The sequence below is a fragment of the Gobius niger genome (assembly GCF_951799975.1).
Source record: "Gobius niger genome assembly, chromosome: 7".
In the NCBI taxonomy this organism is placed as follows: domain Eukaryota; kingdom Metazoa; phylum Chordata; class Actinopteri; order Gobiiformes; family Gobiidae; genus Gobius; species Gobius niger.
The window spans coordinates 22,260,456-22,280,686 of NC_136858.1; the positions used below are offsets into that span (position 1 = coordinate 22,260,456).

At 41.6% G+C, this 20,231-nt stretch overlaps 1 protein-coding gene across 1 annotated transcript; it reads right to left on the reverse strand.

The window, feature by feature from the left end:
• Positions 1-2,655: 2,655 nt before the first annotated feature.
• crtac1b (cartilage acidic protein 1b) lies at positions 2,656-20,014 on the reverse strand. The gene is made up of 15 exons (XM_079560539.1): positions 19,911-20,014; positions 16,151-16,341; positions 14,892-15,088; positions 14,471-14,607; positions 12,028-12,184; positions 10,627-10,761; positions 10,404-10,546; positions 7,051-7,187; positions 6,096-6,178; positions 5,774-5,874; positions 5,514-5,682; positions 5,283-5,428; positions 4,541-4,583; positions 4,311-4,454; positions 2,656-4,038 (listed from the first exon to the last, which is right to left on the reverse strand). The coding sequence occupies exons 2-15, from the start codon at positions 16,330-16,332 to the stop codon at positions 3,911-3,913; spliced, it is 1,902 nt and encodes a 633-aa protein (XP_079416665.1). The 5' UTR covers positions 16,333-16,341; positions 19,911-20,014; the 3' UTR covers positions 2,656-3,910.
• Between the last annotated feature and the right edge of the window lie 217 nt (positions 20,015-20,231).

The window sequence follows — 20,231 nt, forward strand, 5'->3', positions numbered from 1 at the left end:
CATAATCACAGTAATAATTTGTAATCATTTGTATAGTTTGAATCTGTAATGTGAAAAAAAAAATCCTGCGGGGACTTGACTTGATGCATTGTTTCCACAAGCAAATAACTGGACATCCATTAAGTATTTAAGGTGACTTTCAGTCTACACGTTTACATTTTACTATTGAGTGCGTGTACTTGTTACACACATGACTGTGTACCGTAAATAGTTAAGTCTAGTTAAGGAAAACTTATCATTGTGTTCTTTACATAAGTTAATATTATGAACATTTGAACCATGCTCATTGGTGTATGATTAACTGGTCCTTAGCCTTGAATTAAACATAATAAGGTTTTAGACAGCAATATGTAATCCTATGTTTAATTCATACTGGAGTGGACAATATTGAGTCATAAGAAAGTCATGAAATCAAATTTTCCTCTCTTCCCTAACCATGTGAGTTTTGGCAAAGTCAATCTCTGGGTTTATTAGACCTTTGTCTGATTGACAGCACAGCTGTTCAGTTGGTTTGCTCGATGTTTGCGGCAAAAATGGTTCATAATAAAAACATATTCTTGTCTTGTTAAAATTGCAGTTCTTCATCAGACATACATGTGAAACTCGGAAAATTAGAATATCTTAAAAAGTGCATTTATTTCTGTTATTCAACTTAAACTGTGAAACGAATATATGATAGACTCATCACATGCAAAGTGAGATATGTACAACCTTTATTTGTTATAATTTTGATTATTATAGCTCAGCTTTTAAAAACACAAATTAAAAATCTTATAAAATCTGAATATTTTAAAAATGGACTATAAGCCATAATCATCAAAATTATAACAAGGGCTTGACATATGTCACTTTGCATGTAATGAGTCTATATCATATATTAGTTTCACATTTTAAGCTGAATTATAGAAATAAACTTTTGAACGATATTCTAATTTTCCGAGTTTCACCTGTACTGTACATGTCGGGTGAATAAGAATGACAAGCCAATATCGGAACTACTGCAAGGCTCCAGACACGGGATGAATCTTAAATGAAACACGTGTTTAATACAACACTGCTCGTTTCCTTCCTGTCCAAATATTTTCATTGCTCCATAACTGATTTGCTGTCATGTTGAGTGTGCCATGTGTACATTGTCCACTTGCTCATAGGACATTTCACGCTCTGTGGTCTCAGGTCCTGATGCCTGATCCTGCTTCCACACACTGGTCATTGTGTTCTCAATGCTCTAGCCCTTTCACTATAATTAAGATTTCTGGTTTTGTTTTTGCAGTTAGTCATGTTCCACGGTACCGCCTTTGTGTAGCATTACATTTCTAATTCATTCCACTATTATATACTCCCTAAGAATCAGTCAGAGGTTTAAAATAGTAATCAATCACACATTGTTTCTTTTATTTTGTCAAAACACTGCTCCATTCTCAAGTCCGTCTGTTTCTGCGTCCAAAGACAATCCTTATTTGTGTCCTACAGACATTCAGGTGGGCAGGAGGTGTAAAATACTGAACACAGAGTACGAGGTCTAGTACATGGTTTGTAATTGTACGTCAGGTACTTTAATGGCTTCTTCACTTGTGTGAAAACATTATATTCCACTATGTGATTTGTATCATATAAAATTTAATGCAAAGTCTATCAGCTCAACTAAGTCTCTGACAGTAAACACTGTAAAGTTATTTTGTTCAATCAATCTAGTCCACAGACATTTTCTGTGGTACTGTTAATCTATAACAAAGAATGGACAGTGAACCACCTTCTTGTGTTACTGCTTCAGGACAGACAGGGGGCAGTATGAACATTCCCCAGATTCATTTAGGTTTTTTTCCTTCCAAATGCATCTCACAACAGCGATATTGATTCAGTAAATAATTTTACAGTGCTTTTAAGTAGTTGGTCAAGTACGTCTTTTGCAGCGTGCAATTCACTCTTGTTTAACAAGTTTTTTTGATCATGCATGTGGTGAAGTTACAATGAGGCCACAGACTGTTTTTGGATCAATATTCAAATTGATGAAACATTTATCTTTGTGGATTTAAGCCAGCTGTACCCAAGAGAACTGATTCTTTGGCTTACTCAGAAGGCATGTTAGCACAGTCCACAGTCAACACGAGTCCAAAGATCGGAAGTGTAAAAATGAATACATCCACTCAATGCATTGTTTAGTTTTCATGCATCGAGACCAGTTGGTGTTCAGTAAAATTCCTCCATGAAGCACATCTGACGGTAATTCTCAGCAGAAATGGTGACTATTTACAGGTGGCATTTGTGCTTAGTGTCCACTGTGCACTCGGGGACTGCTATCAGTTTGTGGCCGGAAATAATATCATGTTTTGGAAGGAATATGTGATGTTTTTTTTTCTCTTAAAGAAATGACACAGAACATTATTTCACTGATTAGGATTAGTTGCCTTGACAAATCCATCCATAACCCATTTTTTTCTAGTTTTCTCTCAGACATAAAAATAACCCTGTTATTTTTTTAAATATATTTTAATTGAAAAGTGGGTTCGTTTTATGTCCGCTATTAATATATATGAATAGTCTATATTAGAAATATCTATGTTAACAAGCATGAGCCCCTGTGTCACACACACCTGACAAGTGCAACAGAGACCAGAATATACAGACAAAACAAAGTGTATTCAGGCTTTTGACCATTTTGTATGGTCAAATGGTTCTATTTAACAACATTTAATCTACTAAAAGTTTGATATAGTGTTATTAAAATAGCCGACTAGTCGCACATTGGGCCCATGCTTGGTCCAACAAATAATACTCAAATTTTGATAAGTCTTTATAAACTTAATTTCTTTATAAATTTAGGCTCCATTGTGCTTTATCGTTAACATTTGTATTAACATTAGATTCAATTTTGTTATATATGGTTATTGAAGAACACCTTGAAGTGGATACTACAGAGATAACCTGCACCTGATTGTAATGATCTTAATATACACTGCCTGACCACCTACTTAACAAACTGTTATGATCTGGGGTTGCTTCAGTTGGTCATGTCTAGTTTCAGCAAAGGCCATAAGAATGAGATCAGTTGACCAATAGGCCACCACAGAGTCCAGATGTTATCCCCATTGAGAATCTTTGGGATGTGCTGGAGAAGGCTTTGCGCAGTGGTCACACTCTCCCATCATCGAAACAAGATCTTGGTGAAAAATAAATGCACTGGATCTTTTGACATTGCAGCAGTGAAACAACAATGCCACAGTGAATGTGTGCTGTAATCGAAGCTTAAAGCGGTTCAATCAAATTAGGGCATGTGACTTTGTTTTGTCAGGCAGTGTATGTTTAGAATGATTTAATTGCAACAACAAAGTGAGAACAAGCTCTAAGCATTTCATAATAAAAGTAATATCAGCTAATTAAAACAATATCTTTTACTCTTCTCCACGTCCGTGTTCACATGTGCATGTTGCCGCCGTAGTAACACAGTCTGAACTGGTGTGAACTGGCTGAGGCCTGATTAAGAGCGGAAGTGAAGTTTTCGATGCAGGACATTATATACACACACATTCACGGAAACACACAAAAAGCACTGTGTTTCCTGCATCTCAGTCCAGAGCCTTGGTACAAACAGACCCGGTGTGGACATAATGGGAGAGCGGTGAAAACAGGCCTCTCCGGAGTCAGTGCGTGTGTCCGTCTGCTGCTGTGGGTCCACTTCCTGTTCCACGCGGACTCTCTCGGCTCCAAAAGACCAGCTGACCATCCTGGGCAGTCCACACTCTGTTGCTCCCAAGGGCCGCTCCCTTTCGGTACAGTTGATTTCTGATGAGATGAGACATGTACGCATACGATATCCATAAAGAAGGTGTTTGTGGATGAAGAAGGAGTTTCAGTTTTCTCAGTCTCTGCATCCCCTCTGAGCAGTAGACGGGGGACACTTCAGCAGCAGCTACAGTAGTCCGGACAGGAAATGGTGCGAGAGGAGTGGTAATGATGGGACACACAGCGACCACAGAGGAGAGCTGGGCCACTTGCTTTCTCCAGACGACCGTGTCCCTCCAAAGTAAGCCACCTTTGCTGCAAAATAAATAAAGGAAAGAGTTAGCCGACCGCATGTCTTTAAACTGAGCAGCTGAAAGGCACTCACTGACAAGAAGTTAGTCATGCAAGAGGGCAAGGACCAGCGAGGGGACACACTGAGAGGAATGTTAGCACCTCTAAGCCTTTTCTCCAAACCACTGTAATTAAAGCAGCTTACTGTGTCTCTTTTATTGTCAGGGTTCCCATTGTTCTCCTGATCTTTATAATCCAGCTAAGCTTTCGCCCGTGGAGGGTGCCAGCCCACTCACCCACACAGGCCGAGCCGTCATCGTTGGGCTCGAAGCCTTGATTGCATCTCTTCTTGGCGCGGCACTTATAGCTGCCATAGGTGTTGGTGCAGATAGGGCGGTCAGAGGGACACACAGAGGGGAACTGCGTACACTCATCCTTATCTGAGGGAGGGGAGGTTGACAACAGGCGGTGTCTATAAGCGCATTTACATGTAGTCTCTCATCAAATGGTCATCCGCTGTACTTACCAGTGCATCTCCCATATTCATTCAAGGCGAAACCATGACCACACTGCAAGACACGGGTAGACATTAGATCTGTGTTAGAGATTATAAAATATAGTTCTGTAGAATTATATCTATAACACAATGGGCCCGATCTTGTGCATCAAAACGGAGACGATAGCGTGACATTTTGCGCTCAGTTGGAGCGCACTTTGTGATCTTGCCACTCCAGACTTAGCGCATTTAAGTGGGTTGAGACACACACATTTTCCTCCAACCAGGTCGACTCCGCGTCCAGGAGAGTGGTTGTGTGGGAGTGTGGGGTGAACATGTGCTTTTGTTTTGCTTCGCGTTCACGCCAAGCGCGGGCCGATCCGCGCCACAGCGGACGCTGTAGCTCTTTTTCTCTCGAGACGTGAACATCGTTTCGCTCACGATGGGGTAAATAAAGTTTTTAGTTTGACCTGTGAGAGCCTAAGGCTTGAGAAAGAACGCAAGACAGCGCAATGTAAACGAGGAAGTGAATGTCAGCCGTGTTTCCATCAGTGCAGTCACCTCCTCTTGTGACGCCCCCTCACAGGTGGCGGAGGCGAATGGCACATATAGCGCCGCCACTCGGAAAATAATTCGCCAAGAGCCTGTGCCGCCCCGTGCGCCGCCACAAGATCTGGCCCAATATGTCAGAGAGACCGAGTATATGCTAAAAACGATATCATGTAATGGCAACTCTTATAGACTTTGTAAAAATGTAAACATTGAGGTGTACCTCTATTTCCACAGGGGTTGTAACCTCCTCCTCATCTCTGGGATAGTGAATCTCCAGAACCGAATTGATCTCAGAGGGCTCTAGGGGACGGGCCACAGATCGTCCATCCGGCCAGTACACTTCAACATTAGTGGCCACATCCTTACCTGGCAACAAACATATACTATAACAATAAATACAATCTGTATTTAGCTATCAATATAGGCAGGTTGTCAATGAAGAATGACTTACCAAGGCCGAAGTGTGCAACTGGCTCCATTTCACACAGATAACCTGAACCTCCATCTATAATGCGAGTGTGTGGGCCAGTCTTCTTTGTGTACACCACAACTTTAGCTCCTCGAGCAAATGCACCAAACTTTGTGCGAGGAATCACTCGGAGCCAAGAGTTTGTCGCTCCCTAAAACACAATCATCATGCATTCAGAACTCAGAATGATATAATATCTTAAGCAAACACGATGACTACTCGCAAACTCTTAGGAGGCTCACATGGTTGACTTTGTAGATAGAGAGAGGCTGTGCTGCACTTTCTCCATGAGACACGAGCAGCTCAAGGCGCCCGTCGCCATCAAAGTCTGTGGCCACCGCTCCTGAGATCCATCAGAGTAATGAAGCAAGTAAACACCACAGCCAGTATCACATTAACTGTCAACATGCACAAAATATGAGCTTAATGTTTCCTAAGTCATATAACTAATAATGTCATTTGTCTTTTCTGAAACACAAAAAGGCCCAATTTCTAAGCGAATCTCTGGTGCCATCTAAAGCTCATTGGTCAGAATTGCAACAGTAACTCATGGCATTTACTTACCAGTGCCTCTTCCCTGAGGCTCAGCTGCTTCTCCAACATTCAACTCTTCAATTTGCGGGTCCCCATGCTCTCTCCTGCTCACCCTGTAAAAACACTCAATGATATCATGCTGTCTTTGTTTAACCTTGATATCCACAAAAACATGCATCTCTCAACCTAAAAGCATAAAGAATAGAACAAAAAACATTCAGTCAATAAAATGATAGGAATAACGCAAGAGTCAGTATGTGATAATGCAGAGACACACCAAACTTTAGTGAAGTTATAATTTTATTTTACAGGGAGCAAATGTGCTGATCGTGGCAGCTACACCTCTCAACTCAGCTAAATATTGATCAGCCCTATCGAATTAATTAACTGGGGCACAATAGTTTGAGCCTTCCCCAGTGCCAGAGCTGAATAAATGAGCTGATTCATCTTGAGGCTGGACAATAGCAGCTCACTGGGCTGTGCAGCTCTGACCTCTGTCCCCTCTACTGATCTGCAGCAGCGAGGTTTCACCCACTAACTACCAACAACATCACTGACACATCGATGAATTGACCCAGCAGCTCATGGCAGGATCTTCATGAAACAGACTGATTATTAAAAACCGCCAGATCAGATTGACTTCAAGCTGTTTGGGTTTATTTCCCTAACAATTGATATGGATCAAACATTGCGCTTAGGCACCTGAGTTCATTAATATTATCTAGAGAGGAAGTCAAACCATGAGGCAAAAAGAGCCCTAAAAGTGTCTTAATGAAAGATTCATTCAAGTGGAGCAAGGAGGCGGGGTGCCAGACGTGATAAGTATCCTTGGCTGGGAATTTTAAATTCACCTCAGCTTCCAAGCACTGTGTTAGAATATTAATTTAAGACACACGACTAGTACATTAAGCTCCTCATCAAAATGCTATTAAAACTTACAGAAGTAGTAAACCTCCACTTTATGTGTGTGTGTGCGTGAGTGTACCTGAAGAGTCTGTTGGCTGAGGGCCCTCTGTAGGCAATGTTATTAAAGAACACCTCTAACTCGTTATCATTGTCGAAGTCTGCAACTAAAACTGTGCGGACTGGGGATGGCATCGAGAACTTCTGAGATGCAATGTCCTGAAACAAAGGCAAACAGCCAGTTACATCTGTGAAAAAGATACGGATGTACATTATGTTCACATGAGGAAAAACAGGCCAGGCCTTTTAGTCCAGGACAGTGGTTCTCAGCTCATAGCTTCAGGACTCAACCCCACCTATGACGGGCTGCGACCCCATCAAAAATAGAGTTTAAACTTCAAATAATAATGTTTTTCTATTTGACGGCTGTTATAATGTATAAAAAGACAGTATTTCCTCAAAATTCTGTTGACTCAAAAACAATGTATAATAATAATGATTACATTAACCCCATGACGCCTGAATTTATTTCCAATTATATACAAAAATATGTAATTGGAAGCTGATCCTAAATTAAGTGAAGTCTTGCAGGAAGTAGTATGTCGTGAATCAGCAACACAGAGCGTTAAGGGGATAATGGCTTACACTTGTATTGCCCTTTTCAAGCATGTGTTACCTGTTTCTCAAAGTGCCACACTATAGTCATTATTCATTCACTCCATACTGGGTGGTGGTAAGCGACTATTGTAGGCATAGCCACCTCTGGGGTAGACTGACGGAAGCGAGGCTGCCAATCTGCGTCATCGGCTCATCACACTCCCTCATTCATGCTGGCCTATTGTACATGATTTAGTGGTAGGGGAAACCAGAGTACCTGGAGAAACCATACGCAGACACGGGAGAACAAGCAATCTCCACACAGAAAGGCCCTGTCCGGCCAGGGATCGAACCCAGGACCTTCTAACTGTGATGCACGAGCCTTAACCACTGCGCCATCATTGTTTTTGGTTGTGACTCTGAGACACAAAGAAAATGGTCCTGTAGTCCCAGTTTACCAGTATAGAATCACTGTTTAGTGGTTTTCTAGTTTATGGATCCGCATTTGTTGCACAATCTGTCATTGCTTGTTTGTCAAAGGCTTTCATTCTTAATCATGATTGCGTATATGAAATCAATACTATTGATTAAATTATATGTACATCAACAGAGATGTGACGTCCGCACCTCATGACAATAAATAGCTTATGTCTTATTGTTTATAAATTCTAATAAAAAGTAAAAAGTTAACAAAGACTTAATACTCCAAAAAGTCCTTTCAGCAGGAAGGGATTTTTGAGGAAAAAGTAGCAGATCTGTGCACGCTTCAGTGATGCAGTGATAAGTCGTGGAAGAGTTATAGAGCGGCCCTTCACTCCCTCCACTATTTACCTCCTGTTTTAATTATAAGGCTCATAAAGCCGCAGGAGGGGCTGCCCACACTGACCTTCTGCGACTCAGGTGAAGGAGAGGCTCACACCAGCAGAGGCCGGGGGTCCCACTTCTACTTTACATGCTTTAGCCAGGTCACAAATCAACTATCAAGTAATTCAACCTTTTTCTTTTTTCACGCAACACAGCAGGAGAGCCAGGTACCAATGTATGATAACCCCATAGTAATGCCTGAAAAATAATACATAATAATATGGCTGGAATGTTACAAACAACACCACATGTCGTATCTTTTACATGTGGGCGTAAACTATTTTGGCCAGTTTGTGTTAAACCTCTGCAAGGGAAAACCTCAGCAGTAGATTTTAATTAAAGCACAAAGAGGCCTAATCTGCACTTTCCACGATACAGGCAAGCTGCTGTTTCAGCCCGATTTAATTAGCGGTTTACTGGAGTGATACAACAGCTTCATTATGCATGCCAAAAGGTCAACATGGTCAGTGGGAGTGTCAGCTCATGTGTGGGCTTCTAAATAGCATGTTTGTGATTTAACCCTTAAAAAAACATTTGATCACTAATTCAATTTGTCTTGTGTGATATGTGTATTGGCCGCTCTGATGGAATTGTCTCAGGGCTAAGCAGTGCACATTAACCCCTGATGTGACCCTCATAAATATGCCACCAATGACGTTTATCTCTGGGCTTAAATAATGCCGTCGCGAGTGTCGGCATATACATCTTAGAGAGTGCAGGATGTACACACGTAGTATTGTTTCTTATGGTCTGAAAAGAATTTGCATGAACTGAGACCGTCCTGAAGCAACTGCCCTGCTGCCGTGTTGATGAAGCAAATTACTTCTCGTTGGTCTTTAACTGCCACTTTGTCACAAACCGTGCTGGATAATTCACTACAAATCCACTGGTGCTGATAATTGCAGATGAAAGCTGTGAAGTGAAATTCGTAGTCTCTGAGCGGCCTGTTAACTCACCATTGATTAGTGTCAGAGTACAGGACAGAAGCTTCTCCCACTTTTTACTCCACAGACTGACAATAATATACTCAGCAACATATGGATTCTACAACAAACTCTGCAATCAGTCTTGTATTTATTCATAATTACACATTCATGGTAACATGGCAGTTGCTCGTTTTCCATAAATGATGTATTTGACAATGAAAAAAAAAAGCATATATATGTAATGCTAACAAACAGGCTTGCTCTACAGTACATAAATTGTTACTGTAAAACTTAAAGGAAAAATTTAGTATTTTTTATTTTACTAATGGAGACACCTATCTATCTAGAATAGATGGAATCTCATTGTTGAGGAAAAAGGGTTAGTTTTATTGAGCTGAAATTAATTGGTATCTTCCTGAATGCAGACTACACAAGCCTAAACTTTGCTACTGAACCATCACACAGTTACCAAATATAGTGGTCACCTGTGCACTTGGGACTTAAACATCATTTCCAGGACCAGGAAGTGTAAAAATGCAGCTAGGGCAAATATGCACCTCACCTGCTCACACTTTTACTAAATCACTCTTTATCACTATGTTTGTATGCAAAGTATCTTTAGACATGTTTGTGAATTTAAAGGGACCAGCCGGAGTATAAAAATGTAAAAATTGTGTATTTTCTACTCCCTGCCTGCTCCAGCAATGTCCAAATATGTAGAATGAGCCCAGACCTATTCACCACAACTGTCGCTAAAATCCTGCACTGTCACTCATAAAGTTGTGACTTTGGCCCAAAGTGCCGTCATGCGTGAGCTTAATATAGAAACTGCCACTACACGTAAGACCTGAGGTGACAGTAGCAAGTACAAAACGACAACTTCCATCTAGTCCCTTTAATATAATGCATAGAGATATTGTTATGCAAATCACAATTAAATCCCTCTCAGATCGAATGCGCCTAAATAAAGGGGAAAATGTGCTGGGTTAATACAATTTAGCTGAGTATGATGCTTTTGGTCAATAATGTGACGGCAATTCTTTCTCACCTTAAACTTGTGTTTGCGGTTGTTCAGCTGCATAAAGAGGCGATGAGGGCCATTCCAGTTTCCGTAGACAATGTCTGTCTTTCCGTCTCGATTGAAGTCTGCCAGAGCCACTCCTCTGCCATGTTGGATGGGATCCTCCAAACCTACAGATTCTTCATTAGGGATTTTATACTGGTAGAAATTGGACATTCCTGAGTGACTCAATTTGATATTTGCCCCTTACCAGCCTGTTGTGCCACGTCAGTGAAGGTGCCATCACCGTTGTTTCTAAACAGAAAGTTAGGGCCGTACTCATTGTCACAAAAGATGTCTGATAGGCTTTGACTGACAATGGGCCCCACAACAACACCTCGTCCCCCTGCACAAGCACAGACACAGCCCATGGAAATTGCATCAGTCTACACACTCTTTGGGTGAAAGTCTCTGTTAAAACATAAAAAGGAGAAACCGTCTTGATGAAAAGTGAGAGTGAGCCGAGACACACCTAAGACCTAAGACTGTGAACACAATGAACATGAGCAGCTTTACACAGGGCATGTGTTGCATTAACCAAAGCTAACATTAATTTAAACCTTGTAAGATCTGCACTTGGGACACTCTGTATAATCCTGACGACATTGTGAAAGTGAAGTGTGGAGCTGAAGTGTCTCTGGTCTGATTATAGAGCAAAGGGCCTTGATTGTCCTTCTTTGTGCAGAGCTCTGCTATACAGGCCTGTGCCCACACCAGATCTCACTGTGTTATAGTGCTATACGTTCATGTCTCCAGTATAGCCTTTACATACACCAGTTCACACACTGTCTCTTCACTCTGATTAACAGCAGCTTGATGACAAAGCTCCATAAATCTGTTGGAGCAGTCCAGGCCAGACCGCTCTGTCCCTCCCTAGTGTCTTCATTCAGATGATAACATTACACATTCAGTGCCATTACGGCCTCAAGTTTCAACGGAAATCAAGGTCAAACACTTTTGAAGTGTCATATAGGAGATTATGACAACGTTGAGGCAACAAATCACATTTAAAATTTCAATTTGTCATCCTTTGTCCGTCTTTTTTATTCAAACTTACTCGAACGGTGAAGGAGGGTCAGTGGTGAACTTAAGCACAAGTTTTAATGTTTCCATGTGCTCAAATATTAATGAATCCAGTATTCTCTATTGCAATAAGGTTACATTTATATTTCAGAATCAATCGACTAGTTGTAATTTAATAATAAACTCCAAATGTAATAAATGAAGGGAGCACCTCAGTACTGCAGAGCCATACTTTACTTATCTCCATACATTAAAGCTTATGGGAGGGGAGGCAGGGGAAGCTCCCTGTGATAGATGCCTCCGCTGGGCTGTTGAGCTGATCTATGTAAGAGTCGCCCTTTCCCTTCACTCACCTGTGACTTTGACTGCAGTAAACAGCTGACAGGGCCAAATCCCGCTAACATTTCATATCAAACATCTTTTTACCATTATACTTTATTACTCATCATCTCTCTTCTCTTATCTAAAGTGCCTACATATTTCAGCCTCTTTAGTTGTAGCAAGTATGCTCCTGAATACTTCAGACTGAGGGAAATCCTCCTGGAGAACTGCAGCACATTTTATTTCAAAACAATACCACACGCAGTACCTGTCAGCTTGTTGACTCCGGCTAGCTCCGCCACATTGGTAAGGGCTATGACACCTTGGGACAAGTCACTGGCCGACTCATCCATTTCCAAGAGCGCGTGAGGACCCACATTCCCACTGGCGTAGTTTGCTATGTAGATAGCATAGCGACCAGAGCCCTGTAGGAAAAAAAAAAGTTTTAACAAATTCAGAATCATGTAACACACACAGTACAGACAACATGGGGCTGATCAGTGGATACACATTGATACAAAACAGAAAATTGTACCTTTTCAATTATAAAAGGTCAAAATGGCACCCATGAAAGAAAAAAGTTACATAGATTTACGGTTGTTCTGTTTGGTCTGCGGACACAATGTGTAGTTCTACAACACTCCACTCTTATGAAGGCGAGTCCTGGAGTGACTGGAGTTAATCAAATCAACTATACAGACTCAACAACAACTGTTAAATCCCTCCAACTATTACAAATACCTTTTCAAACATCTTCCTGACGCCTTGATCAGTTCTTATGCTCCTTACCCCGTTCACCCCGGCCCTCTCTCGCTCCTCCTCAGCCTGCCTCCCTTTGGAGATTAATTTCACACTCCATTATCAGTCAGAGTCCCTGCAGACACAAACTCACAGACGGAACCGCACTAATAGACTACACACTCGCTCTCAATGAGCTTTCCTACCGTGGGCCCAACATATTTCAATCAATGCAAACATGCACATAGGCAAACACAGCCCATCACATTTGTGTTAACCTTAGAATACTTTTACGGGACAAGGAACGGAAATGAACGCAGCCCGGTGTAAATGCCACTTGCATTACGGCCCGCTGTGGTTGTCAGGGACTGTGCTGTGCTGTCACACCTCCTCACACACGCCCCCTGAGGTTGACTGAGTGAGCGAATGGAGTACAATAAAAGGCTCCGAGGCCACTGGCAGTTACTTAACAAACTTAAAAGTCAATGATTTTTCAATAAGTCCCTTCCCAAGGCTAGTTTATGTCACTGGATGACCTGCCGAGTGCATGTGGGCGATAGGGAATGTGCTAGAATTCACCTTGTACAATGTACATCAATAAGACCATCATCTATGCTTTACTTCTGTCTGTAACCTGTTTCCCATTAATGTAGTCTGAAAATAAGCAGTACAATAAACATTCATGACCAATTAGAACATAAAAGCCAATGTAATATAGCGAATGTTAAACAATACATAGAGCCAAAAAGAGTTTTGTATTCACAACAAGGGGTAATACTTTGTTTAGGTCCACCATTGCACAAAATGAAATCCACAATGATTGGTTTAAATGCTTCCTGGCTATTGATAATACATTCACCTGATAACAACATATATTATCATCACGCATGAAATTGTTTATATTGACTCCCAAATATTGACTCATTGGTTGAAGCCTGCTCGTACTATAAATAAACAAAAAAATGTCTACTCTACTTTCTCTACTTTAATAAAAACAACAAACAACAAAAATATATAATGCAGTAGGGGTGCCAGCATTTCAGAGTCAGCAGATATTCGCGGAAAACAACAGTGTACACACATTACCAATTGCCTTTTTTACCGGACTGCAATAGCATTATACGTAAGTGAACAATCAATCAGTTACGTAAGGGTGTGACCTCGCAATACGTCACCTTCATTCGTTTGTGTGAGTGTTCACTTTGAAGGAGACCGTTGGGAGCTGTCATGACAAACTTTCTCTCTTTCAGACGATAACAGACTATTTATACGTGAAAAACAAAAGCCGATTTTAACAGTCTGCCGCACGCTGAATTTTAAAGTATGCAGTAAATGTCTTGTTTAGCTTGAGGGAAGCATGCTCAGTGAAAGAGCACACATTGTAGCCTTGGCTTCCTCTAAATGCATTATGCCATTAAAAGTAGATATCTTTCCCATCGCTCTGGAAGCCTATCAGTGCTCACTGAGATGGGACTGTGGTTAAAAAATCTATTGTAATCCTTCTGTTCTTCAGCCGACTATCACATTCTTTATCCCTGATTACAAGAGAAAAGCACATGTGCACGTGTAAGACGGGAAAAAAAAAAAGAAAAAAAACAGAAGGTGCATGAAGGCAGTGAGAGAGAACGAGGCCAAGGGAAACTGTTAAGAAAAAGTGGAAAAAGAGGAAATAGTGGAGGCAGAATGCAGCGGCTTGGAGTCATCAGTCCTCCCCTTGTACAATGTTCCATAAAACAAACGAGCCCTGGCTTCTGTAATTACACTGGTGCGATGGACAGAAAAGAGAAAATGGCACAGCATTCCACCAAATGAACTGTCATAGCACATGCTGAGAGGGGCGGCGTAGGCAGAGCATGAGTTATCACTGGTAAACAAACAGAAGCAGCCATGCGTATGCACACAAGACACTCCGGGGAGTTGAGTCCGTTTGCATTGAATCTACATCCTCATTGTGTTAGTGTGGGAGCGTGTACCTTTCTGTCCACACAGGCCACTGAGCGCCCCGCCATACGGTTGGCTACGTCTCTGTGCAAGTTAATGTCATCATTCAGGAGATCTTCAAAGCGCCCATTACGAAACTTAAACAGCTTGTCAGAGTATGTTGTCCGACCTTCGCGTGGAAAGATGCAGAGTTCAGACAGGGCAAAGATTGGAAGAGGACAGGAGAAGTATTATACAACAGGAAGAAAAGGCTTGGTGAGGCTGATAGTGAGAAATGTTAGAAGAGTTCAGTAAAAAATGATAAAGGTGAGGAGAAGCGCCTCTGTGGCTTTCACATTGATTAATAGTCGCTCAGAGCTTATCCGTTATCTAAAGACGACCGCGATGAGATAAGCTTCACATGTGCATAATGATTCGCGCTCTGTCTCCGGATGAGCCCGGGCTATACTGTACCTGCAAAAGCATTATTGGTGTTGAGGACGTAGATCTCCTCTCTGCCATCGCCGTCTATATCGCATGCTGTCACCCCGATGGCGTTGCCTGGACGGTCTCTGAGCGCATAAAAGGGGGAACTGCAGTTGTCCACCGCGATGTTGATGAGCCTCTTCTTTAGCCGGTCATACTTTAACACCAGGTTTGGACCATTGTAGCTGTGAGGACAGTCACGAGTAAGACACATTACAAAACTTAACAATAATCAGATCACTGATAATGAAGACAGCTAATGCCATCCATTATAGATCCTGACAAAGACGACTGTCACAGCAGTTATTAATGTATTGATTATCAGTCGAATCAGTCGAAACAGTTACAGTTAGATCAAGCAGAGACAAGCTCAGATTAGGGATTTCAGTCAATTTTCAATTAGTGATAACGTCTGTCCTTTGCAGTTTGCTACCTGTATCACTATAAACACAATTAGCACAAAAAGCTGCAATTGAACAGATTCAGAATCAGAATAGTTTTGTATTGCCATTGTTTGAGAACAGGTTCACAAACTAGGATTTTTTTCTCGGTGCAGACGTGCGACACAAAACATATATTATTCACTAAAAATCGTACTTTTAAAAAGATCAAGACATAGTACATGATGACCAAAATCCTTTATGGTATGCAGAAATATATCGTGTACCATCTGCAGCATGATCATTCTATATAGGCATAGACTCTGTAAGTTTAAACAAAGGTGTAGCAACTGAAGGTCACTGGAGTTAAGGAATGTGAACTAAAACAATTCTTCTTTAAAATAGTTGGCAGTGCCGTTAAATCAAGCTCTATGGGGCTTTGTGCTGCCCTCACACGCCCAGGATACCTGCTGAATTGGATGTCTTGGCTAAATGACATTTATTAAGCAGGGTCATTTTGGACCATCTATATTCTGTTAAGCGTTGAGGAACTCATTTCTGCTTGACTGGGTAAAGGCAGGCTTGCCAAACTGTTCCCATCAATGGCCTTCATCCAATCAAATCCATTTTCATCAGCTGAGTGAGCCCCGGGCCCCTTGTAAGTTACCATCTCTTTTTTGCCTTTGCCTCAACCTTTAGCTCTGAACACAGCAGTATTTCTTATCTGTGAGTTCACTCCGGGAACAATCATCATCATCATCTTCTATTGTGTGAAAGTGCTCATAACACATTAAACTATAGAAGTAAGACAAAGAGGAGACTTTTAGAGGCTATTCTACGAATTGCAATAACTTCAGTCTCTCTCACCCTGCCACAAACATTTCCAAGTCCCCGTCTCCGTCCACGTCGGTAACAGCCACTCCGTAGTTGAGCTGGGACGGGTTGTGTTCGTAGTCCGGTGGCAGGACGCTCCTGGTCACTGCTGAGAACATGGGCTCTGATCTCTGCGCGCAAACGTCAGGCACAAAGACGAACAGCCAGAACCACATGCTGCTGACCTAAGAGGACAGAAATGACATCGACGAAATATGAATGTTTACCCGTCTCGTGAAACGTGCTGACATCACAGTGCACTCCTTTGATTTTTGCACGGTTGCCCTGAGCCTTACCTCTCTGCGCTCTCACCCGCTTGATATACACAACACATTTGTCCTGGCACTTGAGCCAAATGGGAATCAAATAAAGCCTGTTAGTCATATATTTTTAAACTGCAACACACACACACACTGTTGTTGCTAATTCTCCCGATCTATTGTGCGGTCGGACAATCAGCAGCTCATTGCCAGAGCATTGTGCAGAGCTCGGGACATAAACATGAAGATATAGCACAGTGATCAGCAGCTTTCTGCCCGGTGAGATCTGAACAACCCATCACTTGTGGACAGGCTGAGGAATTACACGACAGAAAATCCATACAGGGAGCAGGGCATTATCCAACGGCCAGCCGAGCGCACGGGGGAAAAAAGCGATATGACCCAATATAACTGACCCGGAGCGCTCCTTCTTCTGGGACAAACTTTAAATTGGGAAGGCTTTTTTGGGGGGGGTAAAAGCTCTGTGTGATGTATAAGTGGCCTTTTATTGCTTCGGAGATAGAAAGTGAACACAGAACAATTGATGCCGGTGCTTTGTATTGTGTAAACAGGGGCTGCTCTACGGGAAGCAGAAAAAAAAGAAAAAAAAAGAAAAAAACATCAAGGAAACTGGGGGGAACGACAAGGTCACCATTTCAGAGCCAAAATCAAAATCAAACATGAAGGCCATTTTTATAGCCCAACAATGCACACTGTTCACAAGCTGCCGCCTTGATTTGCTCAGAGATTTAAGAACCCAAGCCTTGTCATTAGCCCTCTGCTAATGCCACTGACTTGTTTATTTTGTTGTTGTTTTTTTTAGACTTCAAGATGGGCCCTTTCCTCTCACACAAGTGTCCGAGTGATATATGGCTCTTAAGCATCTCCCTCAACAATTCAATTTGAGATAAAAACCCCGGCATTGGCGTTTGAGTAATACCGGGGTACGCTCATCTGCAGAGGAGAGAGGAGCCACTGTGGATCACCTCCGCTGACACCTGCAGAAATATATGGCCCCGGCTAATGCTACGTATAGCTTTGGCAGGAGACTGGAGATAACGCTGCAGGCGGAAGAGACGCAGGCTATAGGGTTAATGAGCAGCACAGAAAACTTACTATAGGCCTCTTTCGGCTCAGATTTATATTCACTTTTATTTTACTCTTTAAAGAAGCCAGTAAACTAAGGCAGGGCGATATGGCCGATATGGCCTCTATCACGATATGAATAAGAAATATCATGATAACGAACAAACTACTTCAGAATTCCAGCCTTACACTTATTTGGAAGATTAATGCAAAGATATTTCATTTTTTTTAGCGCCAGACTAATTTCCTCGCAAAAATGATCTACTCAAGCAGTTTACATCCTTTATTTCATTTTACTTTTTGAGCACCTGCCCCTGTGTTAGGGCTGGGCAATTAATTGAAATTTAATCGAAATCGCAATCTCTACTTTGGTCAATCTCAATAATCGTCATGGGACTTTATAATCGGCAGGCAACGGTACCTAGTTTGGGAGTTTGGTCGAGACAATGGAAGACTTTGGTGCGTTACATGAGACTCGATGAGCTGAGGTTTGAATGAAAGATCTATCTATTTCTATGAATCAGCAAGATGCATTTAATTTATTATGGAAAAATAAAATTGAATTGAAAATCGAGATCGATCAATTTGGGGAAAATAGTCGTATTATTATTATTTTTTTTATTTTTTTTCAAAATCGTCCAGCCCTACCCTGTGTCGGACAGTGTCAGTGTTCATGCTGCTCTGATGGAGCTGAGTGCAACATAAATTATATCATGTCCATAACAAGATCAAAAATGATATCACGATAACGACATGTGATACGATATGGCCCAACCCTAAATATGTATTATCTTAAATCAGTTGCAGAGAAGTTTCTGTTTAAAATCATCCAAACGTATATCGTCTGAAATATGTGCATAAAACTGTGTGGCATAATTGAACACAACCTTAACTACACAACAGCTAAAACTGTCTGATTTCACAATCCGCAGCACTTTGGAAAATAAGAAATAAAGGTGGATAGGATTGCCGTGTCAAATTGTTAAATGCAAAAAAAAGCTTCCACTTGCTGTTGTGCTATTTCTTGTGTTCATGCAGTGTCATATCTTAAGAAAATTTAAGAAAGAAAATGTCTTTCCGGAAATTAGATCCATTTGTTTTCAACTCTGAAGAACTGCTCAAAAGCTCTTATCTGGTCATGAAAGACCTATCATTCTTATGTGGCAGAAATGTTTCTCGAGAAGCAGGACAAATAATTACAAAGTAAGGACAGAGAGACTTGCCAGAGGAGAGTGTGGATGAAATATTATATAAGTCTGGCTTTATTCCCATGGTGCTGCGGCAGGACACTGGGAGATTCAGGTTCACTTCAGCCTGAAAACAGAAGTCAAGTATCTCCTATGCATCACGACTATGAATCAAATATCAGATTAGTCATGAACAAGCGTGAAGTACCGTGGTCCTATATTTAACAAGTGAAGGACATCCTTTTCTGCATTGGCTGCAATAAAACCCACTTAAGCCTCAAGTGAAGCCACAATGTGACTTTTGTAAGTGCTCATAAAAGGCAAGATTTTTCCAAGTGAACCGCAATTTCTATTGTTATAAGAACAAAAGCACATCAAATCATTCCCACAGAAGCATCAGAAGCCGTAAAAAAAACAGCTAAAAATGCGCACAAGGAAGAGAAATGTTTTCGATTTGGTTATTTATGTTGGCATTATCAGGCCATTACCACAGCGTGCAACATCAGCATGTGCTTTCTGGAGCATTCAAGCCCAACTCAGATTGTGATAACACTGCGACAAAGACCAAGCAACATCTCCAGTCTCCTCCACACACAGGCTTAAGGGCAGGAAGACTTCTGTGTGAAGGACACTCACTGCAGACTGCCCCAGGGACCTGACTTTACTCTTAGAAACAACCACTTTAAACTTACAGATAGCTGCCATCACTGTGAAGAATGAGGTGTGTAAAACCTGCACAAATGTGAGAGGTGTAACCTTTCTCAAATGGAGCACATTGTTGTAAAATGTAGTTCCCCAAACAGCTGCTCTGTGTTTAATAACAATAACTACTAAGACCTTAATCAAAGACAAAACTTGTATCCTCCTGTCACACAATAATACAGCCAACTATAAAAGATGGAAATGTGTCTAAAAACAAAAGCAGATCAAATTGCATCTCTTTAACTCTTTTAAGTCTAACGTGGTTGATCTGTTCCACGCAAAAGCATGAATGATGGTACTTATCAACAGAAGACAAAATGATTCTTTGCTACTTTACCAATTGAATTCAGCCTGTGGCAGTGGAACTACTGCGTGTCTTTCTTTTTCGAGCCTACAGCGATAAGTTTCCGCGGGTGAACTTTATAGCAGCTGTTTAAAGCAAGTCATTCCCAAAGGAGCGCTTCTTGTCCCGGGCAGGCAGAGCAAGAAGCGGCAGTGGCGGTAAAGTCATGTACTCACAGATACAGAGACGCTCCAGCCCAGTTCTCCTGCGAATAAAAGCGCGCAGACAGTCAGCCACAGTAACAGCGTAGTGTCCACGATGCCGTTTTCTCTAGGGTTTTTTCCACTTATTCCCTTTACACAAGTTAGAAAAGATTTGCTTTATGAATTGACGATGTCAGATTTGAACCAATCAGCAGAGTGCTTACTGAATATTTAAGAAGGTGACCAATGGCAGAGCCGGAGAGCCGGCGGGGGGCGGGTCTGCAGGTGTTGAAAAGGCGCTGAAGTGCAGCTGTGATGGGGATGCTGAGCGCGTGTCCCTTTGGGACGCTCCCT

Coding starts and splice junctions, on each gene's coding strand:
- crtac1b (XM_079560539.1), bottom strand. CDS start 16,332: ATGTGGTTCTGGCTGTTCGTCTTTGTGCCTGACGTTTGCGCGCAGAGA. Junction 5,683..5,773: donor CTATCTACAAAGTCAACCAT/GTGAGCCTCCTA, acceptor ATTGTGTTTTAG/GGAGCGACAAACTCTTGGCT. Junction 5,429..5,513: donor AGTTGCACACTTCGGCCTTG/GTAAGTCATTCT, acceptor GTTTGTTGCCAG/GTAAGGATGTGGCCACTAAT.